This window comes from Thalassophryne amazonica, chromosome 9 (genome assembly GCF_902500255.1).
Source record: "Thalassophryne amazonica chromosome 9, fThaAma1.1, whole genome shotgun sequence".
NCBI lineage: Eukaryota > Metazoa > Chordata > Actinopteri > Batrachoidiformes > Batrachoididae > Thalassophryne > Thalassophryne amazonica.
Genome location: NC_047111.1, coordinates 57,366,072 through 57,389,178, shown reverse-complemented (window position 1 = coordinate 57,389,178; position 23,107 = coordinate 57,366,072). Strand labels below are relative to the sequence as shown.

General features: G+C 42.3%; 1 protein-coding gene across 2 annotated transcripts in view; it reads right to left on the bottom strand.

The window, feature by feature from the left end:
• Positions 1 to 12,134, bottom strand: part of LOC117517169 (proto-oncogene DBL) — a 77,357-nt gene extending 65,223 nt beyond the window's left edge. For both annotated transcript variants that reach the window (XM_034178097.1, XM_034178098.1), the window contains exons 1-3: positions 11,962 to 12,134; positions 506 to 640; positions 151 to 267 (exon numbers count right to left, since the gene is read on the bottom strand). In XM_034178097.1, coding sequence (XP_034033988.1) covers positions 151 to 267; positions 506 to 640; positions 11,962 to 12,009 — 300 coding nt within the window. In that variant the 5' untranslated portion in view covers positions 12,010 to 12,134. The remainder of the gene's footprint in view (positions 1 to 150; positions 268 to 505; positions 641 to 11,961) is intronic.
• Positions 12,135 to 23,107: the final 10,973 nt, after the last annotated feature.

Below are 23,107 nucleotides of genomic sequence, written 5' to 3'. Positions count from 1 at the left end.
AAGCTGGATTAATCTTGACTGTATTTATTGTAGCTACAATGCAGTCCTGCCTTCATAACAAAGTCAAATGACAATGAGGAGCTCATTCCAAGACTGAGCCCCTCATCACCATTAGTTCCCCTTTAAGAGGGAAGAATCAAATTTGCATACCGTGCGGAGGACGATCCAATCACTGTGGCAATACTTCACTTTTCCGGTAAACTCGGATGGCAGATGGTTTTCATCAATGTAGCGGAGCAGGTCGCCAACTGACCGCAGCATCACCACCTTATGAACACACCAAGACACAACACATCTGTTAGCCTCCTGTGCTTCAACGGTTATTTTTCTATTTGCCAGAAATTTTTATAAGAAGGCAATAACACTCACAGCAGGGGAAATAAATATTGAATTTTGCTACATGTTATTGGTACAATGAGAATTACATAATAAAACTACCATATCGTACAACTATATACAAGTGCAGGAATAAAACTCAATTTTCAGGGTTTTGTCTTCCTCTCACCGGCAACTTTAACAAGAAGTCATCCTGACTGAACCGAAAGCCCAGGTCAGTGCTTGAAGAAGGACTGGGGGTGGAGCTCAGCAAGCTGGTGGGGTGGAGCACCAAAATCAAATGCAGGTTGCCAGGAAAGGAGGTCTGTAAGAGAAGAAAGTCAAGGGTTTTTGTCATTCCTTCCTGAAGGGCAAAGACGGTACAGGTTTTCCTTGCTTCTGATGATCTCAGCAGTAGACTTTCATTGTTGATCAGGGTCCGTATCCACGAAGCACCCTAAGGCTAAAAATAGCTCAGAGTGATGTTATTGTAAAAGAAATCTTAGAATTCCTTTCATTCTTAGACATTTCTTAGAATTTTCCCTTGGTAAGATGAAAGTTGTCCACAAAAGCACCTTAGGCCTTAAGAGAGCTCCCTTGGCGCTACTGGCTTGATCTACATAATTATTTTAGATTAATTTACCATCTTAATGTATTTATAAATTGTTTAGGGTCTTGTTATCATATACACACAGTTACTATTATCATTATTTTTATTATTATTACTGGTATTATTAATGCCGCTGGTCTGCTCTGTGTCAGCCTGATCCCCTCAGCTCTCAGAAGCTAAGCAGTGCGGGATCTGGTTAGTACTTTGATGGGAGACCTCTTTGGAACACCAGCAGCTGTGTGTGTTTCTCCAGGTGATACTGGAGTTGCATCAGGAAGGGCATCCGGCTTAAAACTTGTGCCAAATACCAGTGCGGATCTAGCTCTATCCGCTGTGGCGTCCCTGAACAGAAATAGGAGCGGGCAAATGGACGACATTACTGGTATTATTAATATTGTTAATAATTGTCTTCTATTTTATCATTTGATTCTTAAATGGACCACAATGGTAATAAGTGTTTTCACTTTCTTGTGTCATGTGTGAATTTTTGTCATATTTACAATTATATTATCTTCTCACAATGAACTTACTACAACCCCAGTTCAAATGAAGTTGGGACGTTGTGTAAAATGTAAATAAAAACAGAATACAATGATTTTCAAATCCTGTTCAACCTATATTCAATTGAATACACCACAAAGACAAGATATTTAATGTTCAAACTGTGATAAACTTTATTGTTTTTGTGCAAATATTTGCTCATTTTGAAATGGATGCCTGTAACACGTTTCAAAAAAGCTGGGACAGTGGTATGTTACCACTGTGTTACATCACCTTTCCTTCTAACAACACTCAATAAGCGTTTGGGAACTGAGGACACTAATTGTTGAAGCTTTGTAGGTGGAATTCTTTCCCATTCTTGCTTGATGTACAACTTCACTTGTTCAACAGTCCGGGGTCTCAGTTGTCGTATTTTGCACTTCATAATGCACCACACATTTTCAATGGGCGACAGGTCTGGACTGCAGGCAGGCCAGTCTAGTACCCGCACTCTTTTACTACGAAGCCATGCTGTTGTAACACGTGCAGAATGTGGCTTGGCATTGTCTTGCAGAAATAAGCAGGGACGTCCCTGAAAAAGACGGTACTTGGATGGCAGCATGTGTTGCTCCAAAACCTGGATGTACCTTTCAGCATTGATGGTGCCATCACAGATGTGTAAGTTGCCCATGCCATGGGCACTAACACACCACCATACCATCACAGATGCTGACTTTTGAACTTTGCGCTGGTAACAATCTGGATAGTCTTTTTCCTCTTTTGTCCTGGGGACACAACGTCCATGATTTCCAAAAACAATTTGAAATGTGGACTCATCAGACCACAGCACACTTTTCCACTTTGTGTCTGTCCATTTCAAATGAGGTCAGGCACAGAGAAGGCAGCGGCGTTTCTGGATGTTGTTGATGTATGGCTTTCACTTTGCATGGTAGAGTTTTAACTTGCACTTGTAGGTGTAGTGACAAACTGTGTTAACTGACAATGGTTTTCTGAAGTGTTCCTGAGCCCACGCGGTAAGATCCTTTAGACAATGATGTCGGTTTTTAATGCAGTGCCGTCTGAGAGATCAAAAGTCACGGGCAGTCAGTGTTGGTTTTCGGCCTTGCCACTTACGTGTAGAAAGTTCTCCAGAATCTTCTGTTTATATTATGGACTGTAAATGATGAAATTCCTAAATTCCTTGCAACTGAACGTTGAGAAACATTGTTCTTAAACTGTTGGACTATTTTTTTCATGCAGTTGTTCACAAAGTGGTGATCCTCACCCCATCTTTGCTTGTGAACAGCTTATCCTTTTGGGGATGCTCCTTTTATACCCAATCATGACACTCACCTGTTTCCCATTAGGTGTTCTTTGAGCATTCATCAACAAAGATGGTGTTGTGGGCTGGGGTGTTTGGCTGGCTTGGTTTTTGTTTTCTGTTTCTCCCACCAGGTGGTGTGCATTCAGGACTGAGTGGCTGAGCATTAGGACCTCACCCTGAACACCTGAGGCTTGTCATCAGGACTTACAGCTGTGGTGTATTTTGTCTTGATCAGAGATTGCTGCATTTAAACCTTGAATGCACAGTGTGTGATTGCCAGAGACTCAACCTTGTGAGCAGACGTGTGAGATCGACGTCAGGAGAACAATCTCACCATCACGGACGCAGAGACCGCTCCAGGTTTGACGCCACAGTCTGTGAAGGAGGATTGGGTGAGGTCTCACGCTCTTCAGCACACTTCCTGAGGTAATTTGGTTTTGGTGACTTTTATGAAGTAATGACAGTGGATTTGGTGTCCCTCACACCTTGTGTTATTGAGCTGTCACGTTATGCTAATTGTCTAATCAGCTTCTGCTGCAGTGGAGATTTGAACTGAGTTGTTCCGTGCCTGCAGGGTGAGAAGCTGATGTATAGATTTAAGCCAGGAAGTGTTTGCTGATTGCGTGCACCTTTGAGTTGTGTCTCTCTGTGTGGAGTTGGACTCACCTCATGTTTTCTTTCTTCACAGACTCGGTTTGTCGCGGCCACCTGGGGGGTGTCGGCGGGGTCCCTGGGTCCAAACTGCTGTGGCTGTTGAGAGCACGCCGTGTTTCCACCTCACCAGACCGCGGACTTTTTAGTTGTTTAGCACTGCACACACTGTTATGTTTATTAAATTCTGTTATCTTTTGAACCGTGCTCTGCTTATTTTATGCTGGGTCCTTTCAAACGCTGGGTCGGTGCTTTTTTTTTTTACTTCCCTGTCTTCTCCTCTGGCCCCAGCCGTGTGAGCCGTAGGTTGTCGGCGTTGCTGGGGAGGTGCAGTTTGGTTGTGCTGGGCGTTTCCCAGGTAACCTCTGCATCTGGGAGGGGGGGGGGGGGGGGGGTTCGGGGTGTTTTTTTTTTTTTGTTGATTCCCTGTTCCACCTCCGGCTTCAGCGCGCCTTTGCGCCGTATGCCATTGGCGTAGCTGAGCTTAGGGGCAGTGGAATATACCCGCAGCTGGTGGCTGGTTTAAAAGTCAGAGGGGTGGTGCCATCTTGTGCCGTACGCCATTACCGCTGTTCCACTCCTCCCGGTTGACTTTTGGGGTATAGTCGTGGTTGGTGACACTGGACGTACTTCCAGTTTCCACTGCGCTGAGGGGGTGGGGTTGGGGTTGTTTTGTTTGTATGTTTTTTTTTTCCCCCCCCAGTTTCCGCCCTCAGGGTGTGACTGTGGTGTCCTCTGGGGGGGAAAGGGCGGTGGGTCCATCTAGCCATAGACGGCCGGGACTGGGTCTGTTAGTCATGAGGGGGGGCGTCTCCTGGGGTTTGATGGAACGGTCCTCTGGGAGGCACTGGGAGTCCCTGTGGGTGACTTTGGATCCCAGAGGGACCTCGGCTGTGGTTATTACTCCTGGAGCTGGCGGGATGTCCTCTGGGGGGTGTTGGTCCCTACATGTCGTCTGGGGGGTGTTAGCATTTTTTTTTTTTGTTTGCAAGCTTAAGTTTGGGTTGTTTTTTCTTTTCTCCTCTTCCCGGGGTTTGATGGGACGGTCCTCTGGGGAGGGGGGGTTGGTATGGTTGTTTGTGTTTGTCTTTTTTTTGTTTTATGACTAAGCAGACTTTAACACACAGTCGGAAGAAGGCTGAGTGCACAGGTTCAAGAACTCCTGGCCAAAATTATGCAACGTGAACAACTAAAGCAAGAGTCGACAGGAATGAACGCAAAGGTGGAGACTCTAACAGGTTTGCTAAATGAAACAGAGGGCAAGACCATTAAAGTCAACAAAGGATATCTCTGCACTGGAGTGTCAGCTGCGGAGCAGTCTACTGCAGACAGGCTCAGGGTGAGAAAAGATGAGCTCCAGGATGAGAGTGATGGTCTCGGCACAAAGTTCCCTGTTGACAGAGAAGAGGCGGCTGGAAGCGTGCATTATCCAGCTGAAGGAAGAACTAGAGAAGCTCAACATTGAGATGATCAATGACTGCATGAAGAAATTAACATTGCAGGTTGAGCAGCTGATGGAGCTGTCGTCAGAACAGTAACGCACTGCTCCTGGAGACGGGCCTTTCCCAGCTGGATCGTCAGCACAAGGAGCTGAAGCTGCAGGAGGTGTTTTTTGTTCCCAGCCAACATTCCAGCACTGGTCCGTGGAGGGGGGCTTTGTTTTTTCTGGCCCAGGTCCGTGTGGTCGCCGGGAGGCTTCCCGTGAGGGTGGGGTACTGTTGTGGGCTGGGGTGTTTGGCTGGCTTGGTTTTTGTTTTCTGTTTCTCCCACCAGGTGGTATGCATTCAGGACTGAGTGGCTGAGCATTAGGACCTCACCTGATGACACCTGAGGCTTGTCATCAGGACTCACAGCTGTGGTGTATTTTGTCTTGATCAGAGATTGCTGCATTTAAACCTTGAATGCACAGTGTGTGATTGCCAGAAACTCGACCTTGTGAGCAGACGTGTGAGATCGACGTCAGGAGAACAATCTCACCATCACGGACGCAGAGACCGCTCCAGGTTTGACGCCACAGTCTGTGAAGGAGGATTGGGTGAGGTCTCACGCTCTTCAGCACACTTCCTGAGGTAATTTGGTTTTGGTGACTTTTATGAAGTAATGACAGTGGATTTGGTGTCCCTCACACCTTGTGTTATTGAGCTGTCACGTTATGCTAATTGTCTAATCAGCTTCTGCTGCAGTGGAGATTTGAACTGAGTTGTTCCGTGCCTGCAGGGTGAGAAGCTGATGTATAGATTTAAGCCAGGAAGTGTTTGCTGATTGCGTGCACCTTTGAGTTGTGTCTCTCTGTGTGGAGTTGGACTCACCTCATGTTTTCTTTCTTCACAGACTCGGTTTGTCGCGGCCACCTGGGGGGTGTCGGCGGGGTCCCTGGGTCCGAACTGCTGTGGCTCCGGACCGTTTGCGCTGTTGAGAGCGCGCCGTGTTTCCACCTCACCAGACCGCAGACTTTTTAGTTGTTTAGCACTGCACACACTGTTATGTTTATTAAATTCTGTTATCTTTTGAACCGTGCTCTGCTTATTTTATGCTGGGTCCTTTCAAACGCTGGGTCGGTGCTCCGACCGCATCCGAAACATAACAGATGGGTTCATTAGTAAAAACACCTCCTGAGATGATAAGTTGCAAAAACATTTGCACAGTCTTGGCTATTCATGGCCCACTATTGTCCACCCCTGGAACAGAAGAAGCACTGTGGCTTAGTGGTTAGCACTGTTGCCTCACAGCAAGAAGGTCATGTGATCGCTTCCTACCTGCGTCCTTTCTGTGTGGAGTTTGCATGTTCTCCCCGTGTTTGCATGGGTTTTCTCTGGGTGCTCCAGCTTCCTCCCACATCCAAAGACATGCAGGTTAGGTGGATTAGAAAGTTTAAATTGACCATAGATGTGTGTGCAGGTGTGAATGTGTTTTTCTGTTTCTAAGTGGCCCTGCAACACACTAATAGGCTTCAACCCCACCATCACTCTTAAATATTTAAATGGAGTAAGCGAGTATACTGTAGAAAATGGATGGATGGATGGATGTATTTGGTACTAACAAGAAAAATGTTTACGCTGTCGTGCCTCTTTCTATTTACATAAACATCTGCATTTCCTGACAGTGCAATAATTCAGATGGGGGTTCCATTTGTTATCTGTTAGGTGGTGAGCGATCTCAAAAAGAATTGGACAGGAAACGGACTTCAAAGTTTAGATGTTGTATTGAAAGGTGCCTACACTGATGCAGAGAGTCACCTAACAGCACTGGGGTCTTTCAAACAGATCACATGCAACATCTGGAACAAAAAGCCTAGGTCTCCTCTCTACACTAACTTTTATTCCTGAGTCAAGGCCGGCCCCACATGGGTGGGTGGTCCTTAGCCTGTCGTGAATCAGTGGTTGAGTGATTAGCTGCAAAGTGAGTAGGTGGCTATAAGCAGGTGTCGTGCTCACGCTGCATTCAAAGCAGTATGTAAAAATGCTATAGTGTATGTCTGCGTGTCATGCAACAAATCAGAGTGTTCCATCATGTCATCCAAATAGATGCGAATACTTTGGTTTTATCAGTCAGACAGCTTAAAAAGATCAGATGGTTTTATCAATCAGACAGCTGAAAAAGATCAGATAGCAGTTAGGTTAAGAGCAGATATTTACAAGGACATTTTGGATGTGCATCTGCATTTTGTGATATACATCATGGAACACTCTGACACATCTATTACTTTGAGAACCCCAGGTAAGCCTGCTATAATCATGAATGCCACTTTCTGAGCCTGCGGTGGGACTGTCCAGTGGGAAGAAAATGAACTGCAACACAACGAGGTTCTGAATGTGTTGCAATTACCCAGTGCATCAGGTAATTGGAGTGTAAACGTAATTTCGCTGTTGTTGCACTCATGTAATGAGAGCATGTATACAGTAAATCACATCTCTCATCTCATCTCATCTCATCACCAAACTGGCAAGCACAGTACTGTTTTCACAGGCATGTGTCTGTTTATCTGTGGACAAAATAACTGAAAAACGGCTGGGTGGATTTCCTTCAAACTTAGTGAGAATATTACAAGATTGCATTTTGGAGTTGTTTGGTCAAGATAAGATATTATTTTATTAGTCCCATATGGGGAAATTTGGAAAGGTCAAAGTTTAAGGAAAAATGGGACAAAAAACACAGTTTTTGTTTGTTTTGTATATCTCAAGAACCAAGAAGCCTATAGAGGTATGATCAAAAGCACATATAGATCATGTGATTGATTGGTATGAATGACTTCAAAATGGGCGGCACAGTGGTTTAGTGGTTAGCACTGTTGCCTCATAGCAAGAAGGTCGTGGGATCACTTCCCACGTGGGAGGTTTGCATCATGTGGAATTTGCATGTTCTCCCTGTGTTTGTGTGGGTTCCATCCAGGTGCTCTGGCTTGCTCCCACATCCAAAGACATGCAGGATAGGTGTGTTGGAAAGTTTAAAATTGACCGCAAGTGTGCATGCGAGTTTGAATGTGTCTGTCTATATGTGGCCCTGTGACTGACTGGTGACTGTAGCCTATCCCATGACCTTCATGGGATAGGCTACAGTCACCCTGTGACCCTTAACTGGAGTAAGCAGGAAACGGATGGACTTCAAAATGAAGTTACACAGGCATCATATGATGAAGTAATACATAGTAAGAAAACAAAAAAACAAAACATTACAGACGTAGTACCAGTCAAATGTTTGGACACACTTTCCAATTGGGAATGTGTGTCCAAACATTTGACGAGTATTTACTCATATAATTATATTGTAATCTGCAGAACATGAGCCTCTCAACCCTCTGATGCCTTTCATTGTTTGACCAAAATCATAACTACTGCATAGTTACATACAACCAGTTGGCAAGTCTCTTATATAGTAATGATTCCTGTATTTTCAGGATTATAGGTTATAAATTGCACCTGTCAAAATATGGAGTTAAATTTGTCTTATTAATACCTACAAATGCACAGAGGGTGGTCTACAAATATTCCTTGATTTGCACACTTGTTTTGCAATCCACAAACATAAATTTCTGATTTGTAACTTGTGTGTTGGTTTTTACAAATAAATGTGTATTTGTAAATATATAATTTTTTTTCATTTGTATAAATAAAGGCATTTGCAAAACTGAAAATTCTGTTTGTGAAGTGTGATTCAGCATGTTACAGAATTTTGAGACATTCTGAGCACAAACCTGCATTTGAATTTTACAAATATGGAGCTTGCTATTCACACAGCCATCCAGTAGATGACCGTGCTGTTCTATGCATTTTAACACCTTCACTCACTCTGAACGTGGCAACAAAGGGCACTGACATGTCTACGCCACTATGTGGCTTCTTAAGAGTCCGGTGAACAAGCAGGACAATTATGGAGTTCAAGTTCATCTTGGGTTTGCGTCAGGAAAAAGCGAAACACTCATTCTGGGAGAAGCCTTTTTCAGCGACTGTTTGGAGTGCATTTTGGAGTGACAACATGCTTGTGTCTGAGGCTAAGCTGGGTTTTAAATCCTCTCATTAGGCATTTCTGCAAGAACAACCCACCTGTGACACTACAAAAAGACCATCACACTCAAGATGTATGCTGCAGATAGAAGGTAAACAGCAATTACATCTGTCACACAAAGAACCCACACATCTACAACCACAAGAAAATCCTACAGTTTGGTCAAACCAGAGCTCAATCCTGAAGAAATGCTTCCACCACAGTCGTCAATGAAGAATACCTTAGTGCCCAATGCTGAACAAAAGTGCCACTTAATACATAAATAAATAAGCATGTTGACCAGGCATTTATTTCAACCTCTATCCACAAGCAGTGGTGGGCTTCGTGACCACCAGATCTAAAAGAAACTGAAAAACAAGCTCATTTCAAGATATATGTAACTTCAACCACACCTGCTCCTAATCTGCATCATGCATGTGATGATAAGGTTATTCATTCCCGGAAACAAGCCCAGGCATGTCCTGGGGTTTGTTTCAGAAAGGAGGTTCAAAAAACTTTGAGTCTATCTCCAAAATCTGAGTTGATTTACCCCAAGATGGAAAAGTATGACATTTTGGTTCCAGAGCAGCTGATTTGAGTTTATTCAATAAACTAAAGCGTAGGTTCACTCTGAGTTAAGTGCGTGCACAAAAATGGTAGTGTTAACAAAGCCATGAGAATGACTAACAAACAAATAAATATAAAACTTTTGAAAACATTCAACACTGTTGCAACTGGACCAAAGTGAGAAACAGCATCAGAAAAAATTGCTGCTTGAGTCAATGTGTAGGTTTAATTTATTTACAGTTAATCACATGTATAATATTACAGGTGAAAACAGGTAGAATGAACTTAAAATTTCTGTCTTTTGGGTGCAAACCTACTCCTGAAAAAGGACATGGAAGCGGTTGAAAATAAAAATAAGAATATAATTCAAAAGAGTAAGACTACGGCTTCAAAGACCATTGGTCTTCTCCAGCTGCTGGGGTCCTCAACACTCAGGCACCTGAGTGCTGGATCATATCCAGAGAAACCTGCCACATAGCCAAAATGTCTTCACTGATGTTCACAATGCACGTGATGCTCCTCATCTAAGTAAGTAAGTTACTTATCCTCCCAACAGACTACTACCATAAACATCAAGTAGTCACATTAGGTCACTGGTTATAAGCAACAATACATAAATATGTTTTAAGATTAGCCTTAAAAAATTCAACAAAAGACTTTCTAATATCAACTGACTGTTCCACAAAGGTGGAGCACAATAAGCAAAGGCTCAACAGCCCACTAGTTTTCTTCTTCTTAACCCGGTCACAAAGTAAGCCCGCATTCTGAGACAGTATAGCACAAGAAGGCACATAAGGCACATTCTATTAGACAGGTGAGTGCACGATCATTTAGAACCTTATGGTCAACAACAAAACCTTAAAGTCTGCTCTGACATTCACAGGAAGCCAGGAAAAGGAAGCCAAAACAGGTGTGACGTTACTCTGATGCCTTGTCAGAGCTAACAGCTAACTGATCATCTGCAGAGGAATGGTCTATTTGAAGAGTTTCAGTCAGGTTTTAGAATTCATCATAGTACAGAAACAGCATTAGTGAAGGTTACAAATGATCTTCTTATGGCCTCGGACAGTGGACTCATCTCTGTGCTTGTTCTGTTAGACCTCAGTGCTGCTTTTGATACTGTTGACCATAAAATTTTATTACAGAGATTAGAGCATGCCATAGGTATTAAAGGCACTGCGCTGCGGTGGTTTGAATCATATTTGTCTAATAGATTACAATTTGTTCATGTAAATGGGGAATCTTCTTCACAGACTAAAGTTAATTATGGAGTTCCACAAGGTTCTGTGCTAGGACCAATTTTATTCACTTTATACATGCTTCCCTTAGGCAGTATTATTAGACGGTATTGCTTAAATTTTCATTGTTATGCAGATGATACCCAGCTTTATCTATCCATGAAGCCAGAGGACACACACCAATTAGCTAAACTGCAGGATTGTCTTACAGACATAAAGACATGGATGACCTCTAATTTCCTGCTTTTAAACTCAGATAAAACTGAAGTTATTGTACTTGGCCCCACAAATATTAGAAACATGGTGTCTAACCAGATCCTTACTCTGGATGGCATTACCCTGACCTCTAGTAATACTGTGAGAAATCTTGGAGTCATTTTTGATCAGGATATTGCATTTTTTGCAATTTTTTTTTAACTTTTTCACAATAATGAATAATGAGGAGTGTCACATTGTAAGGGACCATCAGCTATGACATTTTGGCCTTGTGGCCCATTTCTCTGTGTATGATCCAGCAGGCATGGTGCCAGAGTGTTGAGGACCCCAGCAGCTGGAGAAGTCACCTGGCTGCGGAAGCTCGATGATTATTTTAGAGATGTGGGAATGGACTGATTCTCTGCCTGGGTGGTTGCTATCGAGGACCCAAGGTGGTTCTGTGGTGTTGTGAATGCAGAAAAAGTGCAGCTGCACCAGCGCATAATGCCCAGACTAATATTTCTTGATATTTTAATAACACAGATTCCTAAAGTTTGTTTTTTTAATAAATCCAAGTGGTTGCCCCATTCACTCTCATTCGTTCCTTTGTAATCTTTTAAAACAACAAAACAAAACCACATTTTACACTTAAGCAGAGACTGTAAAAGCTGAGAGACCTCAGAGACTTGACTGGTAACAATATTTCGATATGACTAAGGTTGTTAAAAAAAAGTGAACCTTTAGCGTCCTTTAATACTTTCAAACCTGTCAGCTGTTTTCGTGTCAGTGACGTATTCCACCAAAACATCACTCAGCCAATCGAACTGAAGGACTCTGCGTTCCACAACTACGGTTGTGTCGGTGTCGGACCCGGCACCTGCAGCCACCCCCCCCCAAACAAAACGCACGCATTTGTCATTGGTCTGTCCTCTCTGTCCCCGTGTCCTCGGCTCACGCTTTCACAGCTGTATCACAGCAAAACGCGCACGCTGAGACCACATCCACACCCTGCGTCACCCCAACGGACTCTGCTCCTCTCTCTGCGGCAGGATCCTCTCCGCCCACCCGGTTCCCGCCTCCCTCCTCCCGGCGGAGCTTACCGCGGCCCGGCGCAGACGGGGGAACCCGCGCAGGTTGGACTCCGCCATGCCTGCGAGCTCTTCTCTCCGGACGGGAAAGTCTGCAGCGGGACGAGGCGTCGGGAGCGCGCATCCGCAGGACGGCACTGCGGCGGCCAGAGCCCGCGCGCACCTCAAGGCGCGTGCCGCTCCTGACGTCACAGCCGCAAGAACAAAGTTGGCTGGTCCAAGTCTTTGAGATGAGTTCATTATCGCCACCATTACAGATCAACGATTTGACTGTAAAAGACAAATATTCTGTAGGATTTTCACCATAAAGATATTATTTCGTGTTTTAGAATTTGTAATAACTTTGGTGTAAAAATGCAGTTGTGTTTATATGATTTTCACCGGGTCCGCTAGATGGCGCTCAGAGCTCAGAGAAATGTGGCTTGTCAGCTTCTCCTGAAGCATCTTGTTATTAAAGGGGACATACAGGTTAACCGACTTGGGGTCCACAAAATCGTACCGTGAGATATCTGAAACCGCGAGTTAATTACGTTGACAAAAAAAAAAAAAAAAAAAAAAAACTTAAAATTTGATTATCTTGCCATATTATAATAGTTTTGACCATTTGAAGCATAATTTCTTCCTGGATGGTGATGATTTCTTCATTGGGGAGTGGGTTCGGGATCTTTTGTTTTTCCTCTTCCGGCTGCCTGCAGGTCAGCGATGAAGGGTTTGTCAGTGCGGACGATTCCTGATGATTCAAAGTTTTTGGAAGTGTGTCTATAGATCCTTACTGCTGGTTCATTGGGTCGGAATTTATACACGCACCCACCACTTGTCATGACTCTTCCACAAAGAATCGTCAGCCCTCATCGCTGATCTGCAGCAGCTAGATGAGGATGAAGACATCATCATCCGCACTGATGATCCCTCCCAAAAACGGTCAAATCAAAATTGAGTTTTATAGTTACACTAAATTTTCATGGTCCGCAACTTGACCGCGAGTAAAGCCGAATCGTGACTTACGCAAGTGCGAGTTAACGAGGCTCAGCTGTATTACACACTGCTTCAGTAGGGGTGGGCCATATCCTTATCAATATACCGGTAAAAGTGGTAGGAACTTGTCATCCCACAATATAAATTATATAGCTGATAACATGCTTTCATATGTGCTGAGAAGAAATATTTAACTGTTGATTTTGTGTACACAAATGAATCAAAGCAAATCAAACCAGTCAGACTTATATGTTGTTCGCACACATATGGCCTTTCCGGTACTCTGTGGCTGTGCTGTGGACACGTTTGTTCACAAGAAAGTCACCTGCATGAAATTCAGTCTCTTGTATAGGTATCTATTCTTGTGGAGATGCTCTTGTGGCATGATTTTAGAAAAATTCCTGCATTTACTAATTTCTCATGTTTTCAGTAATTTCTTAGGTAGAATCAAAAAGTACGAGATCAATAAAATATTCAGATCTTGTGGGCTTTGGCTCCTGTCCACTGTCCATAGAGCAGTGCTGCTTTAAATCCCCCCCACACACACACATACATACACACAGGGCTGAAGGCCCTTGTGTGTCCCTTGTGCAACCATAAAATCTGGGAAGATGCCATGGGACGCTAAAGGAAGGCACAGCGCATTCCTAGATCGTACAAGACACGTTCAGTAGAAGCACACGTGATTATTATCACCATTAATTTTTGAGCATGTGCAAAACAAATGCAGAAGAGATGCAGTGGCTGATGGACGCTCAAAGGAAGCACAGACGAGGCACAAGGGAGGCACAGACGATGCCATGGTCGGCCAGTGGAAGCTCAATGAATGCACAATGATGTGAGCAGTGTACCTGATTTTTATGAATAAAGTTCATTATAAAGCGTTTTTGTTGGTATATTTACAGTTTCCACAGACGAATGCAGCAGGAAACAAAATTCATCCGACCAATTAGTCACAAATGCAAAACGTAAACAGTGGATAATATTGACTGATGGGTTTTTAATGTGATCAGATGTGAATGACCTTCATGGTGATGAGTGCCAGCGGACAGCGCTATAATACAGCACAGACCACAGCAGGGATTTTTGCTTAACGTTTTCAGGACCTTGGACAGTGGCACAGCCTGTGGCTTGTGTCTAAAACAAACATAGTTGGCAGAGTCCAAAAAAAATCAGACAGGGGATGTTTCTTCATCGAAAAATAGGCAAAGAGTGATGGAAAAGCACCTGATTCCTCGATATAGCCAGATGCATATGGTCACAAAGGTGACGCCAGTGTTGCTTAAAAAATGCTCAGGGGTCTACTAAGAGGCACAGGTACCACTGAAAAGATGCTCAAAGAATGCCATTGGTTGCCAAAGTGTGGCAGAGAGGAAGCACAAACGAAGCTCAAAGGAAGCTCAGTGGACACACAAGAGTCCATGATCGTGGGTGGCCACATGGAAGAGGCACAGAGGAAGCACAGAGGATGCTCAGTGAACGCATCGATCGCCAATAAATTTGGTCTTTACAACACTGAAACAATGCACAAGGGATGCTGGAGCACTTACACAGAAAAGTGTTTTTGCATCACTTGTGCATCCTGGCAATTTTTTTGGACACACAAGGGAATCTCACAGGACACTATCCTGTTTAAGGGACCCTTTACTCTCTCCTTGCAGGTGGTGAGTCCCAAGGCTGTAGACCCAGCCAGCAGGCATTCAGCTGCAAGCCACACCCCCAAACCCCCCCAGGCCTGGCTCCAGGAGGAAGCCCCGGTTTCTCTAATCTGGGCAAGGTGACTGTCTCCTTTCTAGTGTCAGTCATGATGGGTCTTACTGAATTGCCCTTTGTCTGTCTCTGAACCTGGGACCAATTTGCCATGGGTGGCCCTACCAGGCTCTAATGCTCCAGACAACACAGCTCCCAGGAGCACTGGAGCACACAAACAGGTGGTGATCCAATGAAGGGTATGAGCGGGTGAGGATCAGCACCTCCTGAGATCATGATCCTGTCAGAAAAGGGTGGATTGTCCCCTGGGTTAGGGAAGGGTTTTTGCCCTAACTGGAGGAGTTCAAGTATCTCAGAGTCTTCTCTGAGTAAGATGGAGCGTGAGATCAATAGACAGATTGGGGCTGCATCTGATTTCTGTGGATGCTGTACCAGTCCATCATGGTAAAGAAAGAGCTGAACCAGAAGGCAAGACTTTTGATTTACTAGTTGCTTTATGCTCCTATCCTCACCTATGGTCATGAACTTTGGGTAATGACCAAAAGCACAAGGTCATGGATACAAGAAATCAGATTGTTCCGTCAGGTATCTGGGTTTACACTCAGGGGCAGGGTGAGAAGCAGGGGCGTCAGACTGGGGGGGTAAAGGGCACTATGTACCCAGGGCCCAGAGCATGGGGGTGCCCACACAAAACTGGCATTAAATACATTTTTGTGTTGCACATGTCATTAATGTTCATACAATTCATGTTGTAAAAGAATATAATTAGAATGAATTTATAAATGTTGCGAAACATAATTCTGCTCTAACAATAATATTGAAAGATCTCTGAGGGCTCTTCCACCCCTGCACAGTTGTACAAAGGTTTAGTCCAGGCACACAGGCGGCACTCTGCCCCCCCCCCCCCCCCCCCACACACACACACACACCCCACACGGGATCTCACAGAAGGAGGAGGTGTTTAGCAGAGCTGACACAACTAATCGATTTAATCAATTATTAAAATAGTTGTCAACTAATTTAGTCATTGATTAGTTGTTAAATAACGCACAGCCTGCTTTGTTGATTCATTCATTTTTTTATTCCACTTTATTTTAATTTTTCCGCACTAAAACCCAAAGAGCATATGCCTGTGAGTAATATTTACCTTTTTATGTTAATCTGACCTGTTATGGTCTTCTGAAACAGTTGATATATGTATTTTATAACTTAAAAAACGGGACCGATGCTAATGCGTTAGCATTTCTATGGCGTTTTCAATGTTAAAGTTAGTATTAAGCTGTTGCAGCTGTCAGCGCATTTGTGTGCTAAAAGAGCCAAATGTATTGCAAATTGTAATATTTTTTAATTTATTTTTTATTTATATATTAGTAATAATAGCAACAACAATAATAGTAATAATAACCAGTAATGCTACAATACAGTTTTAGAGAAAGAAACAAAATAACCTGATTAAACACAGCAGAATAGATAAATCCAACTAACGGTGAACATAAATAAATAAATATAGAAATAAATAACTGTTTCCTGTGAACACATAGTGACTCTTAAACCTCCACTTCACCCCTGTTTTATTTAAGTTTAATGACCATTTGTTTCGGTCAAACTGTTGTGAAAGTGTAGTGACACGGACCCACAACAGGGGGCGCAAATGAACGGTCAATAGATGAGCCAAAAAGTAACAATTTAATGTTGTGAAGGTGCACAACGAATACACAGACAATCTCAGAATCTGATAACAGTCAATCCACAAAGGTGACGTGTGGGCAGGCTCGAGGATAGAAGACGTCTGTCCTGAGAAGAGCCGGAACCACACGATTTCCGCCGCCACCGAACCTGGTGAATACTGGAGCCGCCAAGTCCCGAATTCCCAGGTGATCACCGTCCCCGACTGTCGGATCTGGTACTGCTGGCGAAGAACAAAGACAGTCAAGTGTGGGTGTGTGTACACCCAGTAACAACAACGGTGGGAATGCCACCTCCACCTCTAACACACACTCGTGCAGCGTCTGTTTAACCACTTATCTGACGGACGTAGGACGAAACAGTCGCGACCCACGCCGGTCCTCTGGTTGACAGCTGCAAAACAATAGCTCTTAGAATCAATTAATACAGGCAGAGACAGTTACCTCCATAGAAGTACGATATCTCGGCAACGAGGTGGAGATGACGTCTGGTCTTTATGGAGTGAGATGCTGTAGAGTAGATGGGTGACAGCTGTCAAGAGATAATGAGTGACAGCTGTCACCCCCGGCTGTGTCCGTGGCGGCAGCGCCCTCTCGTGCCTGAAGCCCGCACTTCAGGCAGGGCGCCCACTGGTGGTGGGCCAGCAGTACCTCCTCTTCTGGCGGCCCACACAACACAAACCACATCTAAGCTGTGTTTTTACACAAGAAAAAATAAAATGCAGTTAACTGCACATTTGTGTCTTTTTTCATGAAAATATGTTTTTAAAGATCACATATTACATTCTAGTCAGGTCTTTAAAAAGGTTTTTTGTGGACTGTTGCTGTAATATGTTGTCAGTGGTTGAGATAGTTGCTGTAGGCGTCTAAAAATGTTCATAATCGGGTGAAACCTTATAGAAATCTCTTTGCGGTGTGTCAGTGATGTATGTATGTTAGGGTGGTTCAAAAAAATAAAAGTTGGAAATTCATTACTCTCACCCCTTCATTTTATGATGCTTTGGGGAAAAAAAAAGCCTGCCAAATATTTTTGTCATACATTAATATTTAGAGGTAGCACATCATAGCTGAAGGTTGTAAATATATCAATTATCGCTGCCCGAGTGCCCGTGCAATAGGTTATCCATTATCCAGTATCTAATCACATCACTTATAAAGAGGATAGAAGTTAACCACCTGAGTGTAACTAAAGTATAATTTTATATTCAATTTAAAACTATACCTGGGTTTAAATATTTCTCACAAACAACATACTTTCAAAAATGTTATTTTAGGCTACAAGCTGAAAATTTTGCTTCAATTCACAGCTTCTTTTCTTTCAGATCTTTGGTGATGGTGAATCTAACATGAGATAAATGTAAAAAGAGACACTTGCTGACTTAACATGCTTAACCATTAACTGGAAACGTCAGTAAAACATGTCAGCTACTAGAAGTAGAACATTTGTATACCTTATTGGTTCCACCGACTGAAATAAAGGGAAACAAATTGCCCTCAAATGGGCAAATACTCAAGGTATTTTTCTTCAAACACACTGATTTGAAGAAAACTGTCCATGATGCTGCTGTGACCTCTACAGACATGGCAATTCCTTTTTGGGAGAGAGCTAGAATCCCACTGAGGGCAAAGCAGCATCTGATCACAAAGTTAGAAAAGGTGTTCGGAAAATGGAAAACATTGAAAAAGACCAAGAATCGCAATACAGACAAGCAGAAGAAAGATGAAACAGTGTTTTGTGAATCTTTGGAGGACTTGTTTGACATGGCACATCAGGATGTCCTAACAATGATAAAGTTTGAAGATGACAGACAGTTCCTACTTGCTCAGTGGGAGAAAGGTAGAAAGGGGATGCATGGCAGGCATAGATAAAATACAAACTGCCAAAGAACAAAGAGCAGAAAAAAGGAAAGCTGCAGAAGCAAAATACAAAGAGAAACTGGAGGAGCCTGGACCATCTAATGTCTCACTACCTGACACTGTCTCCAGCCAGAGTGAAGAGAAGACAGAAAGTCCAGATGAAGAATTTGTTATGCCAGTGCCACAAAAAGCCAGTAAAATTAAAGCTGTTGTAACACCAGGACTTGCAGCAGCATTGGATAGGACCAAAGCAACAGACAGAAGTGCCACCTATATTCTGACTGAAATGGCAGCAAGTCTTGGTCATGATGCAAGCAACTTAAATATCATTATCATGTAAAGGATGTTCTCTTATGTTACACAGCTGTATAATTGGTTCTTGTGCTGATTTTTACATTTTTGAATATTAATTACTGCAAGGCATAAAGAATATTATTGTTTGGAGCTAGATCAAAATATATGTGGAAATATATAAAGCATAGACTTATTTAAATTTATCAATAATGAAACAGTATTTCATCAATAAAATGAAAATGCAATGTTTGATTGTTACAAAATCTTCGCTACCCCAGTATGTAGGTATTGTAGGAGCATGATACATGTACGAGAAGAACTGCATCTCACAATTCATGTTTTAGTGTTAACTATTTTATGGGATATGAAAAGATTTGATTTTCCAATTTATTGCCATAATTTCTGTCCTGACATATCAATATTAAACTGACAGAAATAATTTGGAAATATCTGGAAATGACCATACTAGATGACAAAGTTATTGCCAGCAAAATCTTTAAGGGCTGTCTGTGTGCTACCAGTAAAAATTATTAGAGTTTTATGAAATTGTACATGATGTGTTTTTATGTTAGGTACAACAAATTTAGAGGGTGAGACTTGAAGTTTTTGGAAAAAAAAATTTTTTGACCATTTTTATGGACCACCCTAATGTATGTGCAAAATAAAACAAAACACTACTCCAGGTATGTTTTGATGAGAATATAACATAACTTTGTTACAAGCTCAAACGTTGATGTTGCATGATAAAGGCCTTTTAATAATAACTCACTTAAAGAAATAATGGCAAAACTCACATGTAAATAAAAAAAAAAAAAAACACAAAACGATTAATCTAAAAAATAATCGACCGATGAATTGATTACTAAAATAATCGTTAGTTGCAGCCCTAGTGTTTCGGCTGAAATAAAATATGTCTTTCCTAAAAAATCAATGTCCGGATTTCAAAAGAGAAGAGAAAAAAAGGACAGGGAAAGAAAACTAAAAGAGGGAAAGCAGCTGCTAACCAAATTCTTTGAAAAAAGCTAGCTATATTGAGTTGGGGGGTCTGGCGGACCAAATTGCACCATTTTCTAAAAAAATGGTACAATTTGGTGCATTCCTGTGCATTTCAACAGACGGGAATGCACAAAATTGCACCATTTTTCTAGAAAATGGGGCAATTTGGTCCCCCAGATCCCCCAACTCAATATTGCTCCCCCAACTTTAAAAACGGTTCTGACTCCCAGGTGTGATCTAAGGTATACATGATTTAAACCTGGTTTGACTACACACTAGAAATTTTGGTGTTAGCGTTAATAAAAAATAACATAACAGTGTGTGTGTCTGTGTGTGTGTGTGTGGGGGGGGGGGGGGGGTTCAATATGGCTAGTACCTATCAATCAATCAATCAATTTTATTTATATAGCGCCAAATCACAACAAACAGTTGCCCCAAGGCGCCTTATATTGTAAGGCAAGGCCATACAATAATTATGGAAAAACCCCAACGGTCAAAACGACCCCCTGTGAGCAAGCACTTGGCAACAGTGGGAAGGAAAAACTCCCTTTTAACAGGAAGAAACCTCCAGCAGAACCAGGCTCAGGGAGGGGCAGTCTTCTGCTGGGACTGGTTGGGGCTGAGGGAGAGAACCAGGAAAAAGACATGCTGTGGAGGGGAGCAGAGATCAATCACTAATGATTAAATGCAGAGTGGTGCATACAGAGCAAAAAGAGAAAGAAACACTCAGTGCATCATGGGAACCCCCCCAGCAGTCTAAGTCTATAGCAGCATAACTAAGGGATGGCTCAGGGTAACCTGATCCAGCCCTAACTATAAGCTTTAGCAAAAAGGAAAGTTTTAAGCCTAATCTTAAAAGTAGAGAGGGTGTCTGTCTCCCTGATCTGAATTGGGAGCTGGTTCCACAGGAGAGGAGCCTGAAAGCTGAAGGCTCTGCCTCCCATTCTACTCTTACAAACCCTAGGAAATACAAGTAAGCCTGCAGTCTGAGAGTGAAGCGCTCTAACTGGGGTGATATGGTACTAAGAGGTCCCTAAGATAAGATGGGACCTGATTATTCAAAACCTTATAAGTAAGAAGAAGAATTTTAAATTCTATTCTAGAATTAACAGGAAGCCAATGAAGAGAGGCCAATATGGGTGAGATATGCTCTCTCCTTCTAGTCCCTGCCAGCACTCTAGCTGCAGCATTTTGAATTAACTGAAGGCTTTTCAGGGAACTTTTAGGACAACCTGATAATAATGAATTACAATAGTCCAGCCTAGAGGAAATAAATGCATGAATTAGTTTTTCAGCATCACTCTGAGACAAGACCTTTCTAATTTTAGAGATATTGCGCAAATGCAAAAAAGCAGTCCTACATATTTGTTTAATATGCGCATTGAATGACATATCCTGATCAAAAATGACTCCAAGATTTCTCACAGTATTACTAGAGGTCAGGGTAATGCCATCCAGAGTAAGGATCTGGTTAGACACCATGTTTCTAAGATTTGTGGGGCCAAGTACAATAACTTCAGTTTTATCTGAGTTTAAAATCAGGAAATTAGAGGTCATCCATGTCTTTATGTCTGTAAGACAATCCTGCCGTTTAGCTAATTGGTGTGTGTCCTCTGGCTTCATGGATAGATAAAGCTGGGTATCATCTGCATAACAATGAAAATTTAAGCAATGCCATCTAATAATACTGCCTAAGGGAAACATGTATAAAGTGAATAAAATTGGTCCTAGCACAGAACCTTGTGGAACTCCATAATTAACCTTAGTCTGTGAAGAAGATTCCCCATTTACATGAACAAATTGTAATCTATTAGATAAATATGATTCAAACAACCGCAGCGCAGTGCCTTTAATACCTATGGCATGCAGTATCAAAAGCAGCACTGAGGTCTAACAGAACAAGCACAGAGATGAGTCCACTGTCTGAGGCCATAAGAAGATCATTTGTAACCTTCACTAATGCTGTTTCTGTACTATGATGAATTCTAAAACCTGACTGAAACTCTTCAAATAGACCATTCCTCTGCAGATGATCAGTTAGCTGCTTTACAACTACCCTTTCAAGAATTTTTGAGAGAAAAGGAAGGTTGGAGATTGGCCTATAATTAGCTAAGATAGCTGGGTCAAGTGATGGCTTTTTAAGTAATGGTTTAATTACTGCCACCTTAAAAGCCTGTGGTACATAGCCAACTAATAAAGATAGATTAATCATATTTAAGATCGAAGCATTAAATAATGGTAGGGCTTCCTTGAGCAGCCTGGTAGGAATGGGGTCTAATAGACATGTTGATGGTTTGGAGGAAGTAACTAATGAAAATAACTCAGACAGAACAATCGGAGAGAAAGAGTCTAACCAAATACCGGCATCACTGAAAGCAGCCAAAGATAACGATACGTCTTTGGGATGGTTATGAGTAATTTTTTCTCTAATAGTTAAAATTTTATTAGCAAAGAAAGTCATGAAGTCATTACTAGTTAAAGTTAAAGGAATACTCGGCTCAATAGAGCTCTGACTCTTTGTCAGCCTGGCTACAGTGCTGAAAAGAAACCTGGGGTTGTTCTTATTTTCTTCAATTAGTGATGAGTGGTGGCCAAGTGGTTAATGTGCTTGGTTTTAGTTCGGAAGGTTCTGGGTTCAAATCCCACCCCTGCCACATTTCTCCATGTAATGTGGAGTTGCGTCAGGAAGGGCATCCAGCGTAAAACCTGTGCCAAATCAACAGATGCAGATCCACCTTGGATTTGCTGTGGCGACCCCGAGTGCAAACAAGGGAGCAGCCGAAGGGACTTACAGTGATGAGTAGTAAGATGTCCTAGCTTTACGGAGGGCTTTTTTATAGAGCAACAGACTCTTTTTCCAGGCTAAGTGAAGATCTTCTAAATTAGTGAGACGCCATTTCCTCTCCAACTTACGGGTTATCTGCTTTAAGCTGCGAGTTTGTGAGTTATACCACAGAGTCAGGCACTTCTGATTTAAAGCTCTCTTTTTCAGAGGAGCTACAGCATCCAAAGTTGTCTTCAATGAGGATGTAAAACTATTGACGAGATACTCTATCTCACTTACAGAGTTTAGGTAGCTACTCTGCACTGTGTTGGTATATGGCATTAGAGAACATAAAGAAGGAATCATATCCTTAAACCTAGTTACAGCGCTTTCTGAAAGACTTCTAGTGTAATGAAACTTATTCCCCACTGCTGGGTAGTCCATCAGAGTAAATGTAAATGTTATTAAGAAATGATCAGACAGAAGGGAGTTTTCAGGGAATACTGTTAAGTCTTCAATTTCCATACCATAAGTCAGAACAAGATCTAAGATATGATTAAAGTGGTGGGTGGACTCATTTACATTTTGAGCAAAGCCAATTGAGTCTAATAATAGATTAAATGCAGTGTTGAGGCTGTCATTCTCAGCATCTGGTGGATGTTAAAATCGCCCACTATAATTATCTTATCTGAGCTAAGCACTAAGTCAGACAAAAGGTCTGAAAATTCACAGAGAAACTCACAGTAACGACCAGGTGGACGATAGATAATAACAAATAAAAATGTTTTTTGGGACTTCCAATTTGGATGGACAAGACTAAGAGTCAAGCTTTCAAATGAATTAAAGCTCTGTCTGGGTTTTTGATTAATTAATAAGC